Source organism: Malus sylvestris, chromosome 17, assembly GCF_916048215.2.
Source record: "Malus sylvestris chromosome 17, drMalSylv7.2, whole genome shotgun sequence".
Classification (NCBI taxonomy): domain Eukaryota; kingdom Viridiplantae; phylum Streptophyta; class Magnoliopsida; order Rosales; family Rosaceae; genus Malus; species Malus sylvestris.
The window spans coordinates 29710475-29735888 of NC_062276.1; the positions used below are offsets into that span (position 1 = coordinate 29710475).

At 36.9% G+C, this 25414-nt stretch overlaps 2 protein-coding genes across 9 annotated transcripts in view; both read right to left on the bottom strand.

Annotated features, from left to right (window-relative positions):
* Positions 1-25414, bottom strand: part of LOC126609648 (LEAF RUST 10 DISEASE-RESISTANCE LOCUS RECEPTOR-LIKE PROTEIN KINASE-like 1.3) — a 100430-nt gene that overhangs the window by 6834 nt on the left and 68182 nt on the right. For 2 of the 8 annotated variants that reach the window (XM_050277505.1, XM_050277504.1), the window contains exon 3: positions 3561-3590. The exons of 1 other annotated variant lie outside the window; for it this stretch is intronic. In XM_050277505.1, coding sequence (XP_050133462.1) covers positions 3561-3590 — 30 coding nt within the window. Of the gene's footprint in view, positions 1-1812; positions 3469-3560; positions 4075-7223; positions 8123-13523; positions 13626-25414 lie in introns of those variants that run through there. 5 more of the 8 variants (XM_050277506.1, XM_050277509.1, XM_050277513.1 and 2 more) reach the window with 5 other exon arrangements.
* On the bottom strand, positions 9749-13174 carry LOC126609654 (cysteine-rich receptor-like protein kinase 44). Its single transcript, XM_050277528.1, has 6 exons — positions 12857-13174; positions 11686-11793; positions 11383-11564; positions 11096-11306; positions 10780-11017; positions 9749-10546 (listed from the first exon to the last, which is right to left on the bottom strand). The coding sequence occupies exons 1-6, from the start codon at positions 13095-13097 to the stop codon at positions 10084-10086; spliced, it is 1443 nt and encodes a 480-aa protein (XP_050133485.1). The 5' UTR covers positions 13098-13174; the 3' UTR covers positions 9749-10083.

The window sequence follows — 25414 nt, forward strand, 5'->3', positions numbered from 1 at the left end:
AGAATTTGTTTAGACTTTATTTTTTGGTCGATTTATTTAGACATCTAGTACGAGGAACTTGGCAGCTTTCCAAAATAATTGTTAGATGACAAGAAAAGAGAATTAACTGTGCGAATTATGTTGTTTGTATTAGGAGATATCCTACTTTAAATCCAGCAAAAGAAACTCTCTCAAAAGTGAGATTCTTTATAGGCTCTCTGCGACCTCCTAGTTTAACGTAAATTCTCGTGCTAACATTAATAAAATATTTTGGCAAAAACATGAGGTGATAGAGAGTTCATGAAAAATCTCAATTTTGAGAAAATCTCCTTAATATTTCTCTTAAATCTATCCTCGACACATACCCCAAAAATAGTATAATGCATTCTCTTGATTAATGGATGCAAATTATATCACATGATCACAATTCTTGTGTTAATATTGCTGAGAAACTAACACGTTATCAAATACAAAAATAGTTTTTTAATAGCAATATATGTCAACATTCTGCCAAGGTTATTTGCATTGGCCTAAAAATGCACCTACATATGACACACATGTGATGTGAGTGAGTTGGTTTTGTTTTGGCATGGAAAATGGCCACCCTAAACGGAGATTGGAATCTAGAAGCATAATTTGGAAATGCTTTTATTAAGAAGTCAGTAAAAAGAGGGCACCCACCCAACTTGAAGTTTCCCATCGAATGCCACATGGCTTTTGTCATGGTCATGGTAATGTGAAAGAAAATGGATGGGATTGTGAGAGCCCACAATAAGAGTGAGAAAGTTATTTGGTAGTGAGCATGGTTATAGCACTAGTTTAAGAACAAAAAATGGGAGTAACCACTTAGTACTACGGCTAGTTGTATTTTTCTTCACTTATAAGTGAGATATCTTAAGTTCGATTCTCACCAAAAACGAATTTGAACCACATTACTGCTAGCCCATTGTGAGGCTAAGCCCACTCTCTCCCCTTTAGTATAGATAATATCGTTTGTTCAAAAGAAGAAGAAAAAATCACAAAGAATGGGAGCAAACTTAGAAGAATGCACAAGGAGAAAATGGTGTGCTGAAATTCCTTTCTTTCTAGAAAATAAGATAAAATTTTAAAAAGTAGTTTAAGAACAGAGAATAGGAGAAAATTTAGCATAGCACAAAGTTAGATCACTAGTTTAGGAAAAGATGAAAGTTAAGAAGAGCGCATAGTGAGATCACTAATTTAAAAACAGAGAATTGGCGCACGAGCACATAATGTGTGTTACATGCTCTTAAAGTTCGTCTCTTCTATTAATTCCGTATAGATTACTTCCACATTCCACCATCCTTCCTCCGCCCTCTTTCATCTATCATTTCTCTCATGCATTTTCCTTAGTCTCTAACAAAAAACAAATGAATACGTGCTAAAGCCTAAAATAAATGGATATAAAACCATCCTAAATTGGTAATTTAAATTTTCTTAGCTATCTAAGGAAATCCTGCTTGACAATTTATGCACTTCAAATTCTAATTTCATATCCGTGCACTCTATTAACTTGTTAGAGTAGAATATGTACTTGTTCTAACAAATGTAGATGGTTCTCTAATTTGAGGCAGCGCATTGGTTGCTGAGGAAGCCTTGCCATAGTACAGAGTACTAAAATTAGAGGACAAAAACTAAAAAGGGGCGTCAATCTAACCCTTCAAACACCAGCGTATTGTCTAAGACCCAGATTGTTGAGCGCATCAATCCTGGTCAGGAATCTAAAGTTTATTCCGCATATTGCTAATTGGTTTTGGATTGGACCGATAGTCTAATTCTATCATAAACGTAGTGGAAAGATGTTTAGGCGCATACCTTCACAGTTTGAGGGAGTATGTCCATCCTTACAGAAGCAGGTGAATTCAGCTGAAGATATATTGTACCCGCACTGACCCCCTGACCCTCGACATTGGTCACACAAGGTATTACTTGCATCCCACTTCAACCCAAACCCGGAATCAAGTGCAGCAACCAGATTATCCTTGGACGAATTCAACACCAGATTTGCAGCTGCAGATTGAGAAATGCTGGCAGTGACGGTCGTTTTGCAGTTACCACTAATATTCGGCAACCCTAAATTTGTGACAACGTAATTAATGGAAGTGGCAGTACTGTTTATGCTGCAACTGAACTGACTTGTGGGCTGAATTGGAAGAGGAATGTTGAGCGGGGGACAGTCGTAGAACAGCAGTACTTCTTGAACATCCGAAGTATTTTCGACACGGCTTGATTTTATGGTTGTATTGGCAAGTGACACCGGACAAACGTTGTTCCAAAAGTCCGTTCTAGCAACCCGTAGAGTACTTGTAGATTGATTTATATCGAGGACTCGGTAATCTTGGCCGTCAAATGAGATCACGGGAGCATCTCCGCTGCAGTTGAGCTTGAAATCGGGGTAGCCACAATAATCTGGCCGGCTTGATCCCCAAAAAGGGTAATGAACATCCCGAAAATTTACGCATTGGAACGATGCGCTACAGTTGAGGTATCGATCGTCATCCGCAGCCGAAGATTTTCGGACATGAAAAAGGCATATGGTAGTTGTGATCACAAGGAGTAAAGATATGTTCTGGAAGGGATAGAGATGTATTTCCATGGAGAGAGAGAGAGAGAGAGAGAGGGTACTATTGAAAGTCGTTGAAAAAAAAGGAGAAGATGAATGTGGAATCATCGTCATCTGCAAAGGACGAGTGAGAAGACAAAAGGGGGGGGGGGGGAAGTGACGAAGTAAACGTTAGGTTAAATCTTTGTTATTTTATTTTATTTTTTTAATATTAAAAAAGAGAAGGTTCAATTTGGAACTTTAATTTAATTAGGAGTGCTTATAGTTAGTGGAAGTCTTTGGTGGCCAAGTCCGTGACTAATTTTATGCTCAACTTTGCGTAGTGGCCTCGTCAGGAAATAGGTATTGGTTGTCGAACAGATGAGCCGCCTTAATAGAAAAATTGGCTTAATTTAGGATTTTTGTATACCTAATCCCTCTGCACTTAGATGACAATCATCAAAGTCAACAAAGGCCGACTCACGTTTCCGGGAGAGTTGTATAGCTGTATGGTAGGTTAGGTGTAATTTTCGATGGAACTAAAGCGTTTGACTCGTAAAGAAATTTTTATTTGATCGCTTGTAATATGTAAAACTGAAATTTAGAAGAAAAATTTTTCCGTGTGGGAAGAGCAACAAAATTGGTTCACTGGAATGGCACCAACAAGGGATGAAAATGACCTGAACATGAACAATCTTTAGAGTTTTAGGGTTGGCTCGAGTAGCTTTTGCGAGGAATATAAGGAGTTGTTCGTGATAATTGGTTTGCCAAACCCAACAAATTGAATCCAACATGGATACCAAACAAATCCATCAATTGTTTGCTGTTTTTGCAAACAATTGGCTCTAACTGTACTAGGTTCCTTCCCTCTGCTTGCATTCGAATTTTCGACCTGGGTTTTCTAGCACACAAGCCTAATTAAACACAGTTTACGACTAATCATCTAAAACAAAAGACTTAGATAGCTAGCTAGGAGTTCTAAATGTGTAATTTACTAGAGAATTGCAAGGGACAGACGTACCTCCGCTTCCGCTTCCGCTTCCGCCTCCGCCTCCAGGTTGAGTTGAATTACTAATTCCATTACATATGGTTGCAGAGGCCTGATCTCGGCAAAAGCAGCTGAATCCAGAATTAGTAGTAGTGTTAAGCCCACACCGTCCTCCTGTTTCCTCACATTTGTTGCATTGATCGGTGTCAATCTCCAATTCCAATGGGAAGCCCCCGTTTATCGCATCGCTGATGGTTGTTAGACTGGCCTCAATAGCCAGAGCAGCTGCTGTATAAACTGGAACAATAACCTCATCTGTACAGCTCACGTAAGATGGCTGATTACCCGTTGGACGTGTCACATAGAAAACAGGGCTCACTGTATTGTTTATGTTGCACTGCATGCTAGGAAGCCCTATGTTGATATTGCATTGGTAGTAAAACGTCATGTTTGTATATCCAGAGCCATAATCAAACAGAGAGAAGTTGAGGGTAGTGTTGACGAAATTCGGAGGACAGATAGTACCCCAGTAATCCTGCCTAGCAACCTTAACAGTCCGAGGAGTAGTAGTTGAATTCATTTCAAGAATTCTAAAGCTCAGACCTTTTATGTTGATCACAGGGACTTCGTTTAGACATTGGACCTCGTACCCTGGCTGACCACAGTAACTAGCTCTGTTTACCCCATAAAAGGGGTAGGAGATGTTTTCGATGCCACCACAATTGATAGCGCTGCTGCAGTTTGTGAATTGTGCCTCATCCTGGCATAGACTTAACTCAACGTTGATCGAAAGGAAGGAAGCGATCAAAAGAAATGGAAACAACGATTGGAGCAGAAAGGAATGCATGATGGACGTTGGAGGAAAAACCTCAGCAAAGAGACTGGAGCGTCAAATGAAATGGGGATGTGGTACAAGGAATAAGAGTCAGATTTCTTGTTTTGTTTTAATATACAAGTTGTTCCTACTTCCAAGTTTTGAAATATAGGCCCTTTGACATATTCAATGAAACATCAGCCTCCCTCTCTTGTTTGTGCTATGTTTTTTTCTCTTTATTTTTTCATCATTCATATTTGAATTTCTTGCCCACCGGCAATCCGAAGAAGCCACGTACTAATTTAATATTTATTTCCATCTAAAATGATTTGATTAGATGTCACTCGGTTTGTGTTGTCTACGCGTTAGGCTTGCAAATTCACCACATGTGAGGGGACGTGTTGAGAATAAATCTCATATTGATGAGAAGAGGAACCTTACATATGCTTATAAGAAGTTGGGCTATTCCTCATATTCCAATTGTTTTTACCGTAAAACCTCAGTTTTCTTCATGGTATCATAGCAGGTTGGTTCACATATAAAGTCAACGATCACATGTACTCCACATCACCCCATTTGTGTTGTCCACATGAGTGTTGAGAAAAAATCTCACATTGATGATAGGAGGGAATCTTGCATGTACTTATAAGAAGTTGAGCTATTATCATATCGCCAATTAATTTAAAAAAAAAATATATATATATAGTTCCAGAAGCTATGTGCCAAAGTCAAGGGATGATAGAACCAATGAAAAATAATAAAGATAAGATTCCTCAAATTGTTGGTTGATGAGGACCGGATTCTCTTTCTGGATATCCTAGGTATTCTCATATTTTAGCCGTTTATCGTATATTATGTGGTTAGTTTTCGTTAGGTTATATTTGTGTTTAATTTAAGTAAAAAAATTCAAAATGATTTCTAAGATGGTTAAGATGTGAAAATCCCTAAGATATTCACCTACAATTTGGATCCGGATAGGATCCAACTCGGTTTGAGAGGGATAACAACCCAGAAAAAGACAGGGAATTATTCAAAATATTAAATTCATTACTCTGGTACTCATTCTTATTTATTTTTTCTTGCACAAATGGGGAGGACAACAGTCCAGCTACCTTGTTATATGTAAGTGGCACAAGTGAGTTTCATAACGCTGGCTAAAGGGTTTTGTTTAGGAACTTAGATATTGGCGTGACTTGAGGGAGAAGGATTTTCTCTCCTCCTAATCTATCTCTCATCTTCTCTCCTCCTACTTGAATGGTTACGATTAAACTACGTTAATATTTTATATTGATTTTTTATAGAGACAATAAGACAAAAAACAATGTGTGAGAGAATGAGAGGAAATGAGATGAAAAAAGAAGGGGAGATAATTCTACTCCTGAGTTGAGACTTCTCTATATGCTGACTCAAGCTATGTTTGTAAGAAGTTACGTGCTTTGTTTCAGTACTATTGGCTTGAGTCAGTATGGGCAGGAATCTGATGGTAGAGCTTTTTACATATATATATATATATATATATAAGCGATATTCTACACCAATTTGCATTAAAGGGAAGTGAGAGGGCTTGAATATAGGCTGTAGTGAGTTGACGAAAAGGCCATAACTGCTAGAGTAATCTACCACTAATAAAACCCTTATTTGTATATTTGACTTTGTATAATTAGATTTAAAATTTAAAAACGACGGTTCTTAAAACTCTTGAAATTTTTCAATAGTTCCTATTATAATATATTGACAAAACAATTCCCGATTAAGACTTGATCCTTCCAACTTGAACTAGCTTCATTATAATTTGTAAGGGGCAAGCCATCAAACTTGGACAAATTTAAGCATTAATTTAACCACTAAAGTATATGTCCCCCTAATTGTTATGGAAGCTTAACATTAATTATCTGCCTAGCTATATTTTTGGTCAGTCCATAATCTGCCTTTTGTTGCAGTCATATTAGATTAAAAATGTAATCGTGTAAATCTATCATATATGTGATATCTCTAAAACTACATATTATCTTATTAGAGTTATAATCATATTTGGGATAAAGAATTTACCTTCCATACTACTATAAATAAAAGCACAATGAAGTGAAATAACACACATCTCTCTCTTTTTCTCTACTGCTATTTCATTTGTTTCAAATATCTTGTTAGTTGATGGTCACATTGCAAACCATTTCTCGAAGACAAATTACCCCTTCCACGTTGGGGGCTAGTAAGAGACTAAAATATTCTTGAAATTCAAAGGACTGAAGTATTCCTAAAAAAATTATGCAGTCTCCCAAAATTAGTACTTTCAACACTCGGTTGAGGGTACTGAACTCTCATGGCAACTCTCTAAGGCTCCTACGTCAGTTAGCTGTTCAAGCAATTCCTAACCATATATGCTCCCATTCCCTCGATTTGGCATATGTTTAATGGAGTCACATAATCCATAGACAAAAAAAAGTAATGCAGGTGGTTATTGTACTAATGAATGTTTACCTACTTCGAATAGAGGACGTTCGGAATAGGAAGAGAAGATGAGGTAGGATCATCTACCTTCGCCTGATCAATGTAATTCTTGATTTTCAGGTATTGAATTGCGAACTGTAACGTGGAACTCACATTTTTTTTTTATTGTATGTGTTGATAAACACGTACGGAAGTCATGAATCAGAATAAGTTCAATCCGATTCTATGCAAGTAATATAAGTCCAAAAATGATCGATCGCAATACCAAAAGAGAAAAGTTGATGTAAGGAACCCAGGTGGCAAAGTTTTTTAGCCTACTGATATTTTCTTTCCCTCTAATTATAGTGTGAGTTAGGGATTCAAGTTATTAATTAGAACCAAATTCAGCTTGAAATGCAAAACCAAGCATAGCTAATTGGGTTGTTAGTTCATACCTTTAGCTGGTGGTGGCACTGCTGCTGGATTGTCAATGGCCTCTGCTGTGGCGGCGGAACAAGTCCGGGACTCAGAAGCTTGATTTGCGCAATGACAAACAGTTTCATTCAAATTCCAATCATAGCCACAAACACCCTTTGAACTAACACACTCACCACATTTTTCACTATCCACCTTATACTTCACCTCAAACCCTTCCCTCACTACAGCTTCAAGCGCCGTCGCGTTCTGTATACTAAAGATTCTGAAAAACGTTGCATCACTAATCCGAACAACCACTTTTGACTTGCAGATCGGAGATTCCGGGACATCTGCAGCTATAGCGGCCACATCCTCATAAGCTTCATCGTCGGGGCAGCTGAAATCTTCAGCTTTTGAGCTAGAAGTACAATCATAGAGTAAAGTGACGTCCGAAGACCCAACAACGTAGTCAAAAAGTTTGGAATTGAGTTTGGTATCCCCAAACTTTGGCGAACAAACTTTGTCACAGTAGTCATCTCTTACAATTTTGAGTGTCTGGTCACCTTGGTTAATCTTCAGCAATCTGTATTTGACCCCCATAATCTCAATGGCGGTAACATCGTTCGAGCATGTTAGCTTCAGTTCCGGATAGCCGCAACTCTCCGGCCTTCCATCTCCCCAAAAGGGAAATCCCACTTCTGTGATGTCTCCACAATTAAACGCGTTACTACAATATGTGTACGAATCGAAGCTTGAGGACAAAGGAAAGTTGATGAAAACGAAGAAGGCGAAATGGGATGAGAAGAAAAACCAGGAATTCATATTTTGGGAAAGTGGAAGTATTTGGTAGAAATGAAATGAATTAAGTTGGTTGTAGTGGTTGGAGTTGGAGTGACACTGGGCAAAGGGAAGGAACTAGAGAGAGAGAGAGAGGAGCTAGTGACGTTATAGGAAAAGCTTATTCAAAGAAAGGGATGGGACAAATTATGAGTACTTGACGTTTTGTTCACTATTTATCTTTCTGTTTATTTATTTTTATTACCTGCAATATTTTAAATAATTTATACTAAGAGAAAGAAAAATGTTTGAACTCGGAATATAGTACATTAAAAAAAATCCTTAAGTACTAAGGCATACCATCACTTGCATCTTTTAGTGTTTATACAAAATATTGGGAGCTAAGGATTTGGGTTAAGGTACATAATAGGTAATTTATAATTTGATACCGAACTTATCATTCAAGAAATTTAAACTTAATACCTTTTACCTATAAGTAAAGAGGGAGAGAAGTGATAAATAAGCAAGGGAAGTGATAAACAAACGCACGCACACCATTTCTAGTTTCTCACATACTCATGTTAAATCTTATTCGTTTGTTTTGATTTGATTTATCTAATATAACAACCATTATTTAAGAGGAGTCTGTGACAAGATAAAGGGGATGTGTTAGAATCTCTCAAGAAGAATACCATTAGACTGTAGTAATAAGGTGAGAATCTGGATTAAGACACAAAATGGAGAAACCACAATTTAGTATTGAACTAGCCAGCTAATCTAATTTTTAACCTCCAACTTTTACGAAAAGATTTTCAATGTGCCGAAAATACGGAGTCGTACATTACAAGTCATCATATAATTTGAAGAGATTTTGTTTTAATCTCTTCAATTATATAATAACATGTGACGTATAACTTGTTTCCTGAACACATTAAAAAATAGGGTGTGCTATCCACACACCCCATTTTACTTCTCACACACCTTTGATAATTTCTGTCCGTTGATTTTCTTCAATTTATCTCATCTGACGACCGAAAATTAAAAAGGTGTGTGAGAGTAAAATAAGATGTGTGGATATCATATTCCTAAAAAATACTAAAGAAAAATAATACCACAAACTGTAGTCTTAATGCCTCATAAAATTTTGTTGACTTGATCAAAAGATTTTATTTAACGCAAATCTAGAATTTTCTTCTCCTCTGGCTCTACGGGTGATTTTTTTTTTTGTTTGGAGTTATCGGCTACAAGTCAAGCCAAATTAGTTTACGTATTAAGGGCTTGCCAACAAGAAAAGACATACAGATTTTAATGGCCTCAAAAACGAACCAGGATCCTCTCCGAATCCATTCCTTAGGGATCTTGCAATCATGTCCGTTCATCGTATATCGTACGGTCATAAATCATTTAAATATAAAATTTAAAATTCAAATATGAATAGTACTTAATAAAAACTGACCGTACGATATAAAATGAACAGACAAGATTGCGGTATCCCTAGGATCCTAGGGAATGGATCCGGAGAGGATCCTGGTTTCTCAAAAACTAGATCGTGCCCGTTCATCTAACTCCCACCTACCTATCGGTCTCGAAGACTCTCTGTAAGGGTTGTTTACTTTTAATTAAGTAGTTGAAAAAGGGCCTAACAACCATAGTTTAGACAACCATGCTGTTGCACTAACAACCATAGTTCAACAGGCGCTATATTAAAGCCTTCTTTGATATCTAAAATTAAATTGAAATAGATAAACCGCTAAATTAAGGTAAAAATTATGTTAGCCTAGAAACATAGAAGATCAATTAATCATAAAGAAAACTTATGAGTTTCAATCTCTCGATAATGTAGGATTACAAGGGATGAATTTCCTTCATAGCTAATCCTCTCTAATTCCTTCCAAATAAAAAGTATAACTATAGTCTCATTTTTTTTTAATTATCTGAGTAGAAATTGCATTCAAAAAATCCATCCACAATGGAAATATATATAGGTCCAGAAGGGTGCCTCAAAAACATCTAGGAAATAGTCTGTCTCCGGTCACAAACATAAGGGGCATTACAGTCTTACAGATATGCCGCATAAGCAAGCAGGATTGGCCAACCTCCACCACTGTCAGGTGCATACATCTAGCGTCCTTCAATCAGTGTCATTGTAGCTTCATTTGTGAGGAAAGTATTCGAAGGCTGTGGTTGAGGATGAGAGACTGTGTTTTGGATAGTGAATAGAGGCTGCTTAGGTTGTGCACCACCAATTACAGTTGTGGAACCATTTAGCATAAAAACTACATCCTGCATGCTCGGCCTATCCATCGCATTGTCCTGTACACAAAGCAGCCCAATATGCACACATTTCATTACTTCTGAAGCCGAATCTGATTCAGCCGCCAGCATTTCATCTACCAACTCCAATTCCCTGCCTTCCTTCCATAGCTGCCATGCATAGGCTAGTAAGCCTAGCTGTCGATCATAGATATAGAAGGCGGTATTCTTCTTGCTGCTGATAATCTCCAATACCAAGACCCCAAAGCTGTAGACATCAGATTTTTGAGAAAATATTCCACCCATGGCATACTCCGGAGACATATATCCACTGTGTGAACATGAAACTCATTAGTATATATGTAGCTGACATAAGTGTTTGGTTTCTTCCTTTTAAGAACACTGTTACCAAAAAATACTTATGTAATGTGATCGATGCAACTAATTAGCAGTTTTTATCCAAACAGGAGGAGTCGGTTAAGATTTCATGATGCAATGCTAACCATTAGAACTTTTGGTTGCGAATGACATGTTCAACAATATATAGAAAGGCATGAATCTTACCGCGTTCCGGCAACTCTCTGAGTATTTTCTAAATTCTGTGTCCCTTCAACTGAACGTGCCAATCCAAAATCTGAAATTTTTGGGTTCATTTTCTCATCCAAAAGAATGTTGCTCACTTTTAGGTCTCTATGTATTACCTTCAAATACGAATCGTGATGGAGATAAACAAGCCCTCTGGCAACACCTTGAATAATATTAAAACGTGTACCCCAATCAAGCACTGCTCTTCTCGTCGAATCTGATCATCAAATAATCGATCAATCCACCGATTAGAATCTAAAGATAAGAAATTGCAGTAAAGTGCATTGAAACTAACCGAAAAGAAAAGTATCCAAGCTTTTGTTTGGCATGAACTCATAAATCAGTAACTTCTCATCCTCTTTAACGCAGCAACCCATGATTCTGACAAGATTTTTGTGTTGGAGATTGGAGATCAATAACATTTCATTCTTGAACTCCACTACACCTTGCCCTGAGGTACTGGACAGTCTTTTTACTGCTATTTCCTTCCCTTCTGCTAGCTTACCCTACGCAAAGTCGACAAATAAATCATTGCATTCATGTCTGTCTCTCTGTACCTATCATAAAAATAATAATAATTACCCAATAAACTGGACCAAAGCCTCCTTGCCCGAGTTTGTTTTCTATGCTGAAACTGTCCGTAGCAACTAATATGCTATCAAAATCATAGATCATTAACTCAGACAGATCATGTTTTCCACCTATATATTCTTGAAGGGTGTCCCTTGTTATTTTGATGTGTTTCCTTGTTAATTTGATGTGTCCTGATTTTGCAATTATACACAGCGAACACTGAATCAAAGCAAAACAACTTACAAAGTTTTGAGAGATAATCTGCTAATGCATTATATTAATCCAACACCTCGATCTCTTTCACTTAATTACCTTTTTGCTTAGCTCTCATTCTGCAGAAACCGAACACTATGGCACCCAATACACCGATAAAACAAACAACCGTAAGGCTCGCAATTAACTTTATTGGCTTTCCTTTACCTGTAAAAATTACAATACAAAAACAAGCATGAGATATATAGGAAGAGAAAAGTTACTGCTTGATAAATAGAGTTGTCCAAGGCTTCAAGCACTTTTGAACCCAAAAAAAAAAGGCATCAAGCACTATTATCATTAGTTCATATGCTAGTTCTGTGCATGCTTGGTGAATATAAACATCTACGCCATCAGAGGGAAACTCCTGCATATGAGTGAGGTGTTTGGACCAGATTAAGCACCCTATTTTATAAAAAAGTGCATACGCTTTGTAAGAACAATTATTTAGGCGCACTGTCTTGCAGTCGGCGGATGTGCTGTCAGAATCCAAAGACACAAACTCATGAGAATCTGGTACTTTGAACCCTACCTGCATATGAGTGAGGTCTTGCAGTCTTGCAGTTGACGGATCGCTTTCACTTTTCCAGGAAGTCATGGCAGTCCTCCTTCCAGAATTAATACCGTATCCCAGGAGCTGGCTTCGTAGCAGGGTATCACAAAGGTGATCAAAGCTCTGCTATAACAATTGATCAGCTCCTATATCATCATTGACAACAAAGTTTCCATTGTCCATTGTCCCTGTACAGCACCGTCACTTTTGGGTCTACCTCTTCTGAAGCTTTATTTGTTTTTTAGAATAAAAACAGAACTCATCTTTCATATGCCCCCAGCTTTGAATATTATGAAGAGATAATTGGTTACCAAATCGAAAAGAAATCAGAAAAAAGAGGGCACCCACTTTGAAGTTTCGTTTCCCATGGAAAGCCACATGGGTTTTGTCATGGTAATATGAAAGAAACTGGATGGAATTGTGAGCGCCCACAATAAGAGTGAGAAGGTTAATTGGTATTGAACATGGTTACAGCACTGGTTTGAGAAAACAAAGAAGGGGAGCAAACTTAGAAGAACTTTAAAGGGTGATACCAAGTTAAGTAGGCTTCTCGTTTTGCGAGGTCAGGAAAAATACCAAAACACAGTAAATTTTCAAATTTGGGCACTCCAAGCACAGCCTAAAACTTGCCCAAAACTACTAGAAGTAAACTCTACAATACCCGAGAAAAAGAAATACCTGCTGGATTACAGACTCGATTGCCGCAAATGCAAACGGGTCGGTTCTTATCCGAGTCAAACCCGCAAAGCCCATTGACATTGAGACACTTAGCGCACTGCTTCTCGTACGGGTTGGTATAATGGACATTGAAGCCGGTCTTGATCGCCTCTCCAAACAGAGACCGGTTGCCGACCAGCACCGCCGCCGTGGTTTTGAGAATCGGCACCGTAATCCCGACGGAGCACTTGAACCCGCTCATGATCGGATCGAGCGGCGCCGGCCCGATCACGTAATAAGCGTCGTCGAAAGTCAAGTTAAGGTCGCAGAAAAACCAGTTTTCAGGTTTAGGACTGATTAAGGTGGAATTACAGCCGTAGAAAATGGTGACGTCCATGTCTTCGTCATCATCGTAGGTGAAGAACTCGGACTCGAGAGTCGAGTTCCCGAGTTTGTCGGTGCAGGTCGAGTTCCAGAGGTCGGAGCGGGCGAGGGTGAGGTTCTGGTGAACCGGGTCGAGTTTGAGAACCCGGTAGCTCAGGGCCGCGATGGTCAACTCGGGCGTGTCGTCGATGCAGCTGAGGTGGAACTCCGGCGGGCCGCAGTAGGAGGGTCGGGCCCCGCCGGTGAAGGGGTAGGTGAGGTTCCGGAAGGGCCCGCATTCGAAGTTTTGGGTGCAGTTGGAGAGGTCGGCATCGGCGGGGAATGAAGTCGTAACGTCGACGGAGCAGAAGAAAAAGAAAAGGAAGATGAGTGGGAGCATTGAGCTGATAATGTGTATTTGGTGGAAGGTATTAAATATCGATGATATCGGAAATATCGCCGGTCCAAAAGTACGGGAATTTTTATGGAAATATCGAGATATTATCGATATCGATAAAAATTGAATAAAAACTATGGAAATTATAAGAAAAATTTGAAAATTTTTATTGAAACTTTGCAGGATGTTTATTTAGTCAATTATCTATTAGTTTATCACAAAAAATTGGAAAGAAATGCATTGCATGATAGATATAACTGATTTAAGTTGATTATATAGAGAGCTGACAAACATTATGGGTGTAGAAAATATGTAGTAATTAATGAAAGAAATTTAAACACACCATAATCATTTATATATAATGAATTAGTACAATATTTTACACTTTTTACATTGCATGGTAAGATACATGAGTGACTTAGCAAGGTCTAAAATATCGATGATATTGGAAATATCGGTAGTAAAAAAAAAAATCGGTAATCTAAAAACACGAAAATTTCTATAAAAATATCAAGATATTATGGATATTTTAGATCATGATTTGGTGTGATGTATTTCTGAAAATTGACAAGCAACAAGAATAAGGAATATGCAGTGCTAATCCTAGCAGCAAGCACAGATATTTTTCATTCATATCAACATTGGATACCTCATACAACTTTATCCTACTTGTCCTTCGCTAAAAGACAATTCCAGACAATTCCAGCTACTTTAGAGTAATATCAGCCCTTTAATTCAAAAACTAGTAATCTAAAGCATACACTTGTCCTATGAGACTACGCATATAGCTAACAGATCAGCCACCTTAATAGAATAATTGGCTTAATCTTGGATTTGCAAGGACAATGATTGTCTGCACTCCACTTCTGGTGTCTTTTCCGTGCCTTCGTTTTGTGTGGTTACGGTTAAGCCACATCAATATTTTATATTGTTTTTTTATAGGTATAATAAGACAAAAATGAATAGTAATATAAAATGTTGACGTGGCTTAACCGTGACCACACAAACAGGAGGGCACAGGAAGGGCACCGGAAGTGGAGGGCAGACAATCCTTGTCCGATTTGTAAACCTAAGTCGCTCTGCACTTAGAATACAATCATCAAAGTCAACAAAGGCTGACACATGTGAGGAAGTGTGTTGAGAATAAATGTCAACCCATTTATGTTGTCTATGTGTGTGTTGAGAAAAATCTCACATTGATGATAGAAGGGGACCTTGCATGTCCTTATAAGAAGTTATGTACTCTATCAAATTCTAATTTCATATCCGTTCGCTCTATTAACTTGTTAGAGTAGAATATGTACTTATTCTAACAAATGTAGATGGTTCTCTAATTTGAGGCAGCGCATTGGTTGCTGAGGAAGCCTTGCCATAGTACAAAGTACTAAAATTGGAGGACAAAAACTAAAAAGGGATGTCAATCTAACCCTTCAAACACCAGTGTATTGTCTAAGACCCAGATTGTTGAGCGCATCAATCCTAGTCAGGAATCTAAAGTTTATTCTACATATTACTAATTGGTTTTGGGTTAGACTGATAGTCTAATTCTATCATAAACGTAGTGGAAAGATGTTTAGGCGCATACCTTTACAGTTTGAGGGAGCATGTCCATCCTTACAGAAGCAGGTGAATTCAGCTGAAGATATATTGTCCTGATGCGACTCTAAGCTATTGGGCTTTGGTTATAACTAGTTAGACTATCTATTGTTATTACTACCCATTAAGCCCACTACTTAGGTAATACTATTAGGCCCATCCATACCTCAAACCCTAGCTATCTTTGGGTGTATTAAAACCCTTTTTATGATGTAAAGAGAGTATGAATGAAGATATGAATTTCCTTTGATTTCCTTTTCTATTTCCTGCATTACTTTTCTTGCAACTTCCCTTTTATACCATGTCTGATCCTATCATGTGCCCGCACTGGCCCCCTGACCCTCGACATTGGTCACACAAGGTATTACTTGCATCCCACTTCAACCCAAACCCGGAATCAAGTGCAGCAACCAGATTATCCTTGGACGAATTCAACACCAGATTTGCAGCTGCAGATTGAGAAATGCTGGCAGTGACGGTCGTTTTGCAGTTACCACTAATATTCAGCAGCCCTAAATTTGTGACAAAGTAATTAACGGAAGTGGCAATACTGTTTATGCTGCAATTGAACTGACTTGTGGGCTGAATTGGAAGAAGAATGTTAAGCGGGGGACAGTCGTAGAACAGCAGTACTTCTTGAACATCCGAAGTATTTTTGACGCGGCTTGATTTTATGGTTGTATTGGCAAGTGACACCGGATAAAAAATCATATTTATCCGACAAAAAAAAATCATTCTTAAAGGAATGAATTACCAAAAAAATCATGTATTTTATTTTTTTACAAATGATATTACACTAAATTCATCTAAATTATAGAGAGGAGATTCAAATTTGGGTGTGGAAGGTCGAGCACACTGCTTCAGCCAACTTAACTAAACTCAAATCCGTAAAGCTGATAAGAGAATAAGTAAAAAGCTTCATATGTTTATGTACATTGCTGCCTAGCATGCACCAAATAGTGATGATGCTTCTCCAAAGTATCTTGCATCAACATCAAACGAAAACCAACCCGCAATATAGAACGACATTCAAGTTTTAACATCTGCTTATGAGTGTATACAATACTTTTTACCATCTATTTTAGAACTGAAGGCTGAAACTCACTGAAAAAAACAGGAAGGAGGATATGGAAATCTCTACTGCTAAAAGGAACTGGGTGTGGTAGAGCCGCTAACCAATTTATCAGCTCCATTCGAGTCCGGTGAAAGCGGGGGTGGCATATTCCTCAAAAGTTCAACCTCGTCTGATCGGATATCCAGCCCCACTGCTTCGCCGTTTTCTGAACCAAGATCTTCGTTTTGGACTGCTTTCAAACCCTCCAACACTTCGTCCATGGTTGGTCGCATATCCCTCTCCTGTTGCAAACACCGGAACGCCAATTCTGCCACAGCTGTTGTCATTTGCCTAACAGAGTAGTTTGTTTCATACCCAAGATGAGGATTCACCAGCTCATTCACTAAATGGTTTTGGATTTTGTTGACAGCCAGGTTGGCCAAATTTATGTCATGCCGGTGCCTGTTGGTGTCCACGGCTTGTAAAGACGATAAAAGCTCGATCAAGACCACCCCAAAGCTATATACGCCACTCTTGTCTGTGAGTTGATAGCACTGGTAATACTCAGGATCGACATAGCCGGGAGTCCCTTGCGGAGCGGTTGACACATGGGTGACATCGTTGGGGAACAATCTCGACAGACCGAAATCAGCCACTTTCACGCAAAAGTCGTTGTCTATGAGAATATTGTTGGTCTTGACATCACGGTGTATAACATCATTGCGATGGAGGAAAGCCAGTGCATCAGCTGTCTCTATGGCGATGCTCAATCGAACAGGCCAACTAAGAGAGCCGGATTCCACACGTTTCCCATGGAGATGGTCAGCCACTGTTCCATTAGGAATATGTAAGACATATTCTGAAATCACAACAACAAGACATTAGGATCACGAATAAATCAAAATCAATATGAAATAGAGATCGACTAATTATATTGAACTTATCTGTAGAATTCGGAAGACATGGTTATGAAGGTGAAACCTTTGATCCTTGCGAACAAAGTAGAAGTAGTCTTCTACTTCCAGTACCTCTGAATGAACTCTACTATCGAAATAGGCTTATAGTTTTCGTGAGTTTCTATCGGTATGGAAGCAGGGACGGCTCATAGGTTATATAGCTAGGGTTTCAATCAATTCCTCCCTATTATCGGAAAGGATATCAACCCAAATCATATCTCATCAATTATAGTCCCATCATGACTCTTATTCCTTGTATTTACTTAATAAAGGCCCTTAATTGATTGCATGTAATTAGGACTCCAATATGTTTATTTCCTTAAGGCACCGAGAGTCCTAGAGATTTTATTAACTTGATTGCCAAGTCAATATTCCCTCAATTATTCTCGGCATAATTCATTGTCATTCACAAAATGGTTTTACATTCTCCCACTTGAATGTCAATGAGAATACCTTAACGAGATAAATATATATGGTGATCACTTGAGTCCACTAAAGTATGCAATCATACCTTTCAAGTAACTTGTCACTTTGAGACTAAGTGCAGAACCAAAGAAAACAAGGCACACATTGGACAGTTCCTTGCACTCCATGATTACATGCACACTCAACTCAAAGCACTATGTTACTAACAAATTCATAATATCAAGAGCTAATAGCCAAAACATTAGCTCACAATAGTCGAACTGATAATATGAAAAATATATTTCAGTACAAAAGTAGTTCACAAAAGAACTCAACAACGTTGGTAACAACATCCAACTTTTCTGTCAATTTAGAATACGATAAGAGAACAAGTAAAATACGACATACTATTTACAAAATCAGGATCTCTTATTAAAACTTATGAACAAAACTTAAACAAAATTTACTCTTAAAATATCAGCCACTAACACTTCAAATTTTTAACACAAAAGGTAATCTCTTACTCCCACTGATTAGTAGAGAAACAAATTATTACTCCCACTGATTAAGAGAGTGAAAAAAAACTTTATAAATGCCTATAAAATGAAACAGACACCTTTCAAATACACCCATTAGCAAAACATTAGTCATGGGATCTAAAACATAAAATTTATGAGCTCAACATCTTTATTTTAGATGTTTGTAGGGAAGTGATTCTCGTGACTGAAAAACTATACAAAATTATTTGGTCAGTTTTGTTCATCTAACAATTGACAGAAATAGAAAACTTTAACTGAATGTTTTTTAATGCATCAAAAAACATATAATTCCAGAATCATCTTTGGACATAAACTAATTATATTAGGTTTGCATAGCTAAAACATAAAATACAAGGGTAAACTTATATAGCTTCAACACTTTTGAGCAGATGAAGTATATACAATCTTGTCAATTCCATGTTTCACTATACATTGATTTATAGTTGTACTGAATAAGAAAACACTTTTGAGCAGATTAATTATTCCTTAATAACATATAAATCACAAGTCCAATTTCTTGAACAACAAACAAGAATTAATAAGCAAAACACTTTTGAGCAGAATATACTCATTAACCCTTCTTGAATTTCTTACAAGATTAGTTGCATATATAAAATATAAAATAGTATGATAATGTACGTTTTATCTACCAAAACTATGACGATTAAAAAGCATGCAAAATTGATGAGTGTGAAGCCCATAATACATTATTTCTCCCACTTGGGCAAACACTCAAAATTGCAAGATTAAACACTAGAGAAAGTGATTTTCATATAACAAAATATAGGCTAGTTGAATCAATAAAGATAGTGTACACAATCCATTATATAACATAACATGGCAAATTTTTACAAAGTTTGAAGTTAGAAAAATCTATCAAAATTGTAATCAAACAGGACACGTTGCAAGGTATGCAAAACTCCATCAATATTTCCCAAGCTCCACCAAAATTTCAGATTTAATCATAATTTAAATAAAACCAATTTACAATCTTTAATATGCTCAAAACACGAAAATTTCTTAAATAAATTTGCTGAGTCACAAAATAGTTGATTTGGACATAATAAACCAATCTATATGTATCAAAATTAGGATTATATAAGGAACAATATCTCAACATCATTAATCAATAAAAGTGACAAGTGATTAGATAAACCAATGGCTACAAAATTTATTTTAGTGTAAGAGAGAAGACTCACATATGTGTTAATGATTAGGTCATAAATTAAAATGAAACCTAATAAGAGAATCCAAACTCAAAATTTATGTTTTAATTCTAAAACAAATTCAATTAAAATAAACACTTAGATATCTCAATAACATCATTTTTTTTTCAACAATAATTTTAATCCAATTTAGAACTCATAGAAAATTAAGGCAAAAGATTGGCAAATTTACCTACTCATTCTCGATTCTGCAAGATTCATCATGGAAGTAGTCGAGTTGTGGAGGATCGAACCAACTCCAAATTGCATGATTGTTACACCTTTGGGCAGAAACTAATCATGCAAAGAAAATACCTGCATAGCTAGCCAAAACATAAAATACACAAAATACATATAGCTTCAACAGCTTTGGCCAGATGAACATATGTTAAAAGTATTTTATGATTTGTTATATTACTAATTTATAATTGGTGAGTGATTTCCTGAATTTCCCATTGGAACAAAAGTATTCACCATATAAATTAGAATTTTGATTTTTCAAAATAATCTTTTAGAACAGTATTAAATAACCGTTTTGTTGGATATTCAATGATTCTCAAAAGGTTCAATCAGACACAAAAAGTATGTCGTTGTTGACATTGAACAATAGAGTTCTCGAAAGAGGAAACATGGTTATTCAGTTATTCAATAGGGACCAAAATGATCAATTAGTAAACTGATTCCACTTTCCAATTTTCTCAGAAGACAATTATCATCATAATCAGAATTGATGACCAAACAAAACATTGGTTTAAGCAAAACAAACCAATAAATCTTTAAATCAAAATTTAATCAGTGTTGTTTATAAAATTCATTAGTATTGAGAATTTGCATAACATAAGGACATATTGGAACCATAAACTTGTACAATAATTGGTACCAATAGATGTACACAAATCAGTGAAACAATATCACATAACAAAACTAGTTTTGAAGTACCAAAATTCAGCAGTACTACTTTAGTTTGCAAATTCACTAAAAACTCAATTCTCTTTAGATTGTCATGAAAATTTTTAGGTATGCACTAGACATATATGGCCACTATTTCGCAAAATTTCATGATTTTAAAAATTTTAAGCGAGCCAAACATGAATTCGAAAAGAGAGGTGCTTTAGAAACTGCAGAAAATGTCCAATATAGACCTGAGACTTCAAATTCACCAAATATTCATTGTTCATCCGATATGCATGAAAATTTTCAGACATAAAGTAAACATAAAAATATGTTATTTCCCAAAATTTCATAATTTTTGAGATTTTACAAGTGTACTAAAACCAATTCGAAATAAGTTGTGCTGCTGAAACAACAGAAATTCTGCAAACATACCCAAGACTAAATAATTTACCAAAACTTCAATCTTTCTCCAATATGCACGAATACGTTCAGGAATGAAGTAGACATGTAAATCTATTGTCACCCAAAATTCCATGATTTTTTCGATTTTAAAAGTGGGCTAAAAAACAAAATTGAAATGGAATTTGCTGCAGAAACCGCATAAATTCTGCAGTACAGTCTCGAGATTAAAAAAAAATTCACCAATAATTCATTTTCAAACTAATGCTTGTGAAAATTTTCATATTTAAAACAAACATCTCAATGTATATCATACTAAAGTTTCATGAATTTATGAGGTACATTGATATATCAAAATAATATCACAAACAGACTATTCTGCAGAAGTCTGCAGAATTCCAGCAACATGGGATCACACTTAAAAAAAAATTACCATAAATCCATTTCTTGTCAAAAAAAAAAAAAAAACATGAAAAAATACCAGCGTCTACAATCCATTTAATATTATGACATGACCGAATTTCATAATATTTGGAGTTACGGAAGTCTATCAAGCCCAAGTTATTGACATTTGAAGACCCAAAAACTTAACAAGCGAGAGCATACATAAGACATTAGTGTCATGATGTTTACACATGCATCTCAATTTTTGATAAAGCAAGTGTAAAATTGCAGATATTATATTGTATTCAAAACTAAATATAAACCATGAGAACATAAAACCAAAACTTGCAGCTCCTTATATTTTCCCTCAATTATAAAAGGTTCTTTCATATAAGTTTTCTTAATCATGAGCATATGCTTATATAATCAGAAAATTTGCAACATGCCTAATGCAATTCTTCCATTCAATAAAATATCATTAGAATTATTCATATTAAGATTAAGAGTGAGCGGAAGCATGAAATTCCAGGAACTCATAAGAAAACTCCATATATAAGGACCCATATATACATGGAAAACATGAGCGGAAGCAAGAAGACAAACCTCACAAACTCATAACAAAATTTCATATTAAACTGTATAAGAATTCATATTCGAAAACAATTATAAACCAAATCCAACTTTACTCATGACAGCGAATGATTCTCACCGAAAAAATGCCAAGAGGGCAAAAACCCACACAACATAACGAAATTATTATTATTAATATATAGTTGTGTAACAAAACAGACCCCTTTATTATTATTAATTAAATGGAATTCCAAATCAAGGAAACCCTAAACAATGCCGAGCAGCAACAACAATGCCATCCAAGTCAATCTTGATCTTAATCATATCAAAATAATTAAATCAAACTATTTAGATGCAAATTGTGGCAACCCTCCAAACTCCAGAAATTGATAATATACACACATATTAATTAAGGTCACAACAAATTAAGAAGAAATTATCAAATTAACCAGGCGAAGGTCAAAATTCAATGCAAAATTGTATATATATATAGCTTTCATCAAATAGGTATAGAAGCAATCAGATTTGCTTCTTAATATCACGACATGGCTAAGAAAACTCATCTTTACGTCTTTTTACTCATAATAAGGTTGAAAGGAATCATGAAATTAAACAAGAAGGCAAGAAACCCAATGGAGAAGTGTAAATGTATCCATAGTCGCATATAGGTAAAACCCCAGCACGATAAAGCAGCGGACGTGTTTGATCATCTATGAAATTATAATCAAACACCTTACCTTTAATCCGAACCCTAAGCTTGTTGTGTGGCTCTGATACCACATGTAAGACATATTCTGAAATCACAACAACAAGACATTAGGATCACGAATAAATCAAAATCAATATGAAATAGAGATCGACTAATTATATTGAACTTATCTGTAGAATTCGGAAGACATGGTTATGAAGGTGAAGCCTTTGATCCTTGCGAACAAAGTAGAAGTAGTCTTCTACTTCCAGTACCTCTGAATGAACTCTACTATCGAAATAGGCTTATAGTTTTCGTGAGTTTCTATCGGTATGGAAGCAGGGACGGCTCATAGGTTATATAGCTAGGGTTTCAATCAATTCCTCCCTATTATCGGAAAGGATATCAACCCAAATCATATCTCATCAATTATAGTCCCATCATGACTCTTATTCCTTGTATTTACTTAATAAAGGCCCTTAATTGATTGCATGTAATTAGGACTCCAATATGTTTATTTCCTTAAGGCACCGAGAGTCCTAGAGATTTTATTAACTTGATTGCCAAGTCAATATTCCCTCAATTATTCTCGGCATAATTCATTGTCATTCACAAAATGGTTTTACAGAATATACTCATAAACAAGGAGGAGTTCTCGGCTGCGTCTTGAGGTGCATCCAACAGCTTGACAAGGTTTCGGTGTTCAAGACGAGTTAAGATCTCGACCTCATTCATAAACTGCTCCACACGTTTGAAATTGTTTTCATAAAGGCGCTTCACAGCCACTACGCGGCCATCATGTAGCTTACCTGGTCAAACAATTACAAGAACATTTAACCAAATAAAACCAAGATTATCTGTTTGTGAGCTAAATTGCTTGCAAAGATGGAAAAGGAAGTATTTTCGAACCATAGTAAACAGTGCCAAAGCCTCCATCTCCAAGCTCTGTAGCGGGGTTGAAATTTTCAGTGGCTTCCTCTAATTCATTATAGCTGAAGCCTGAACTCCAAAGTAGGTACCCCCCTTATTATCGTAGTCAGACTTGGAGGTAAAAGAGGGATAAGACGGGATGCTCTGAAATTGGGAGAGATCAGTCGAGGGAGTAGCAACACCCTTGCTAGTAAGGGGTGTAGGAAGCTCTTTGCTTTGAGTCTGTGCAGCAAGTTTCTTCTTCTTGCGTTGGATGAAATAATATACCTAGAATTAGACCTGTAAACGGGTCGGGTTTATTGGATTTGGGTCAGGTTTAACCCGACCCGTTAAGCTAACGGATCATCTGCCCGTTTCATCCGTTAACAATTATTATTATTATTTTTTTGCATAAAGTTTATTTTTTGTTATTAAGACTTTACTAAAATTACTAAAATATCCTCAACTAACTGGTGTTAACGGGTCCTAACGGGTCTAACGGGTTGACCCAAAGTGACCCGTTATTTAACGGGTTGTTAACGGGTTCACCTGTTAGTGACCTGACCCGTTAAGTATCCATCCAAATACAAATATTAACGGGTTGGGTCGGGTTGGGTCCAAAATCCCAGGTCTACATAGAACCCTACGAAAACGCCGAAAAGAATTGCACCTCCTACAGCAAGACCTGAAGATGACATAAAATATTGTTTAGATTTTCATCTCCGTCCCATGATGCCATTGGAAACATTACAATAAGTTGTTAATGAAGTGATATATTACCTATTTTGCTTTGCGGCTTATTTCCTGAAATAGCCAAACAGATTCAAAATGTTAATAGAAAGAACATCATCTTATCCGAAAACTTGCCCATAACTACTAGTAGTAAACTCTACAATACCCAGAAAAAGAAATACCTGCTGGGTTACACACTCGATTGCCGCAAATGCAAACGGGTCGGTTCTTATCCGAGTCAAAACCGCAAAGCCCATTGACATTGAGACACTTAGCGCACTGTTTCTCGTACGGGTTGGTACAATTGACATTGAAGCCGGTCATGATCGCCTCTCCAAACAGAGACCGGTTGGCGACCAGCTCCGCCGCCATGGTTTTGAGAATCGGCACCGTAATCCCGACGGAGCACTTGAACCCGCTCATGATCGGATCAAGCGGTACCGGCCCGATCACGTAATAAGCGTCGTCGAAAGTCAAGTTAAGGTCGCAGAAAAACCAGTTCTTAGTGTTTGTGGCTGGAATTTCCGCCGGGGATGTTTCCTAGCCGACGAGCACACAGCTCCCCGAGAGGTTGGTGCCGGTTAATGCTTTCTGTCGGGCTTTGATAGGAGCATATTTATGCGACTGAGTTAGCTTGTTCTCATGCATTTATGTTGTTATTTCTTAGTTAATTATGTATATTAAGCTATTTTCGTGTGTTTGTAGGTCCATAGGCCTTATAAAGCAATAAGGTGCATTTTGGAGCAGTTTTGGGCTTGGAATGGATAACACATGCATGGAGCAAGGTGGATGGACGAAATTGAAGACTAAAGATGATTAGAATGTGTTAAAAAGAAAGAATAATTAATGACAAAGAGCTCAGCAACCAAAGAAGAAACATGAGTCAATATTACCTTATTTTGATTTAATCTTTCCTAATCCTCAATGTCCCTAAGTTCCAACAACATTCCTTGTCTATTTCATTCACTCATTGCCTAGCACCACCCTTGTTCCCTCCATCATTTCAAATTTCTTGCATCAATCATCACTCCACCTTAACCCTTGACTCATTTCTACACCATTCCACTTCCCTTTCCTTTCTCTACCATGTGCATAATCATTCATGTTCCCTACTTGCATTCATTGTTGCAACACCACTCCATTTTACTCCTCATGCTTTGCATCATTACTTCACTTTCACCTTTGAATCATTTCAACACCACTCCATTTTACCTATGCTTTGCATCATTACTCCACTTTCACCTTTGAATCATTTCAACACCACTCCATTTTACCCATGCTTTGCATCATTACTCCACTTTCACCTTTGAATCATTTCAACACCACTCCATTTTACCCATGCTTTGCCTTGCATTTCCTCTATAAAAGGAAGTGTGTGTAACATAAATGGAGTTCATATATTTTTTAGATCATTCACTCCCATTTCAATACAACCTTCATCCAAACACATCCATTCATATTTACATCCATTCCTCCATACAAACAAAC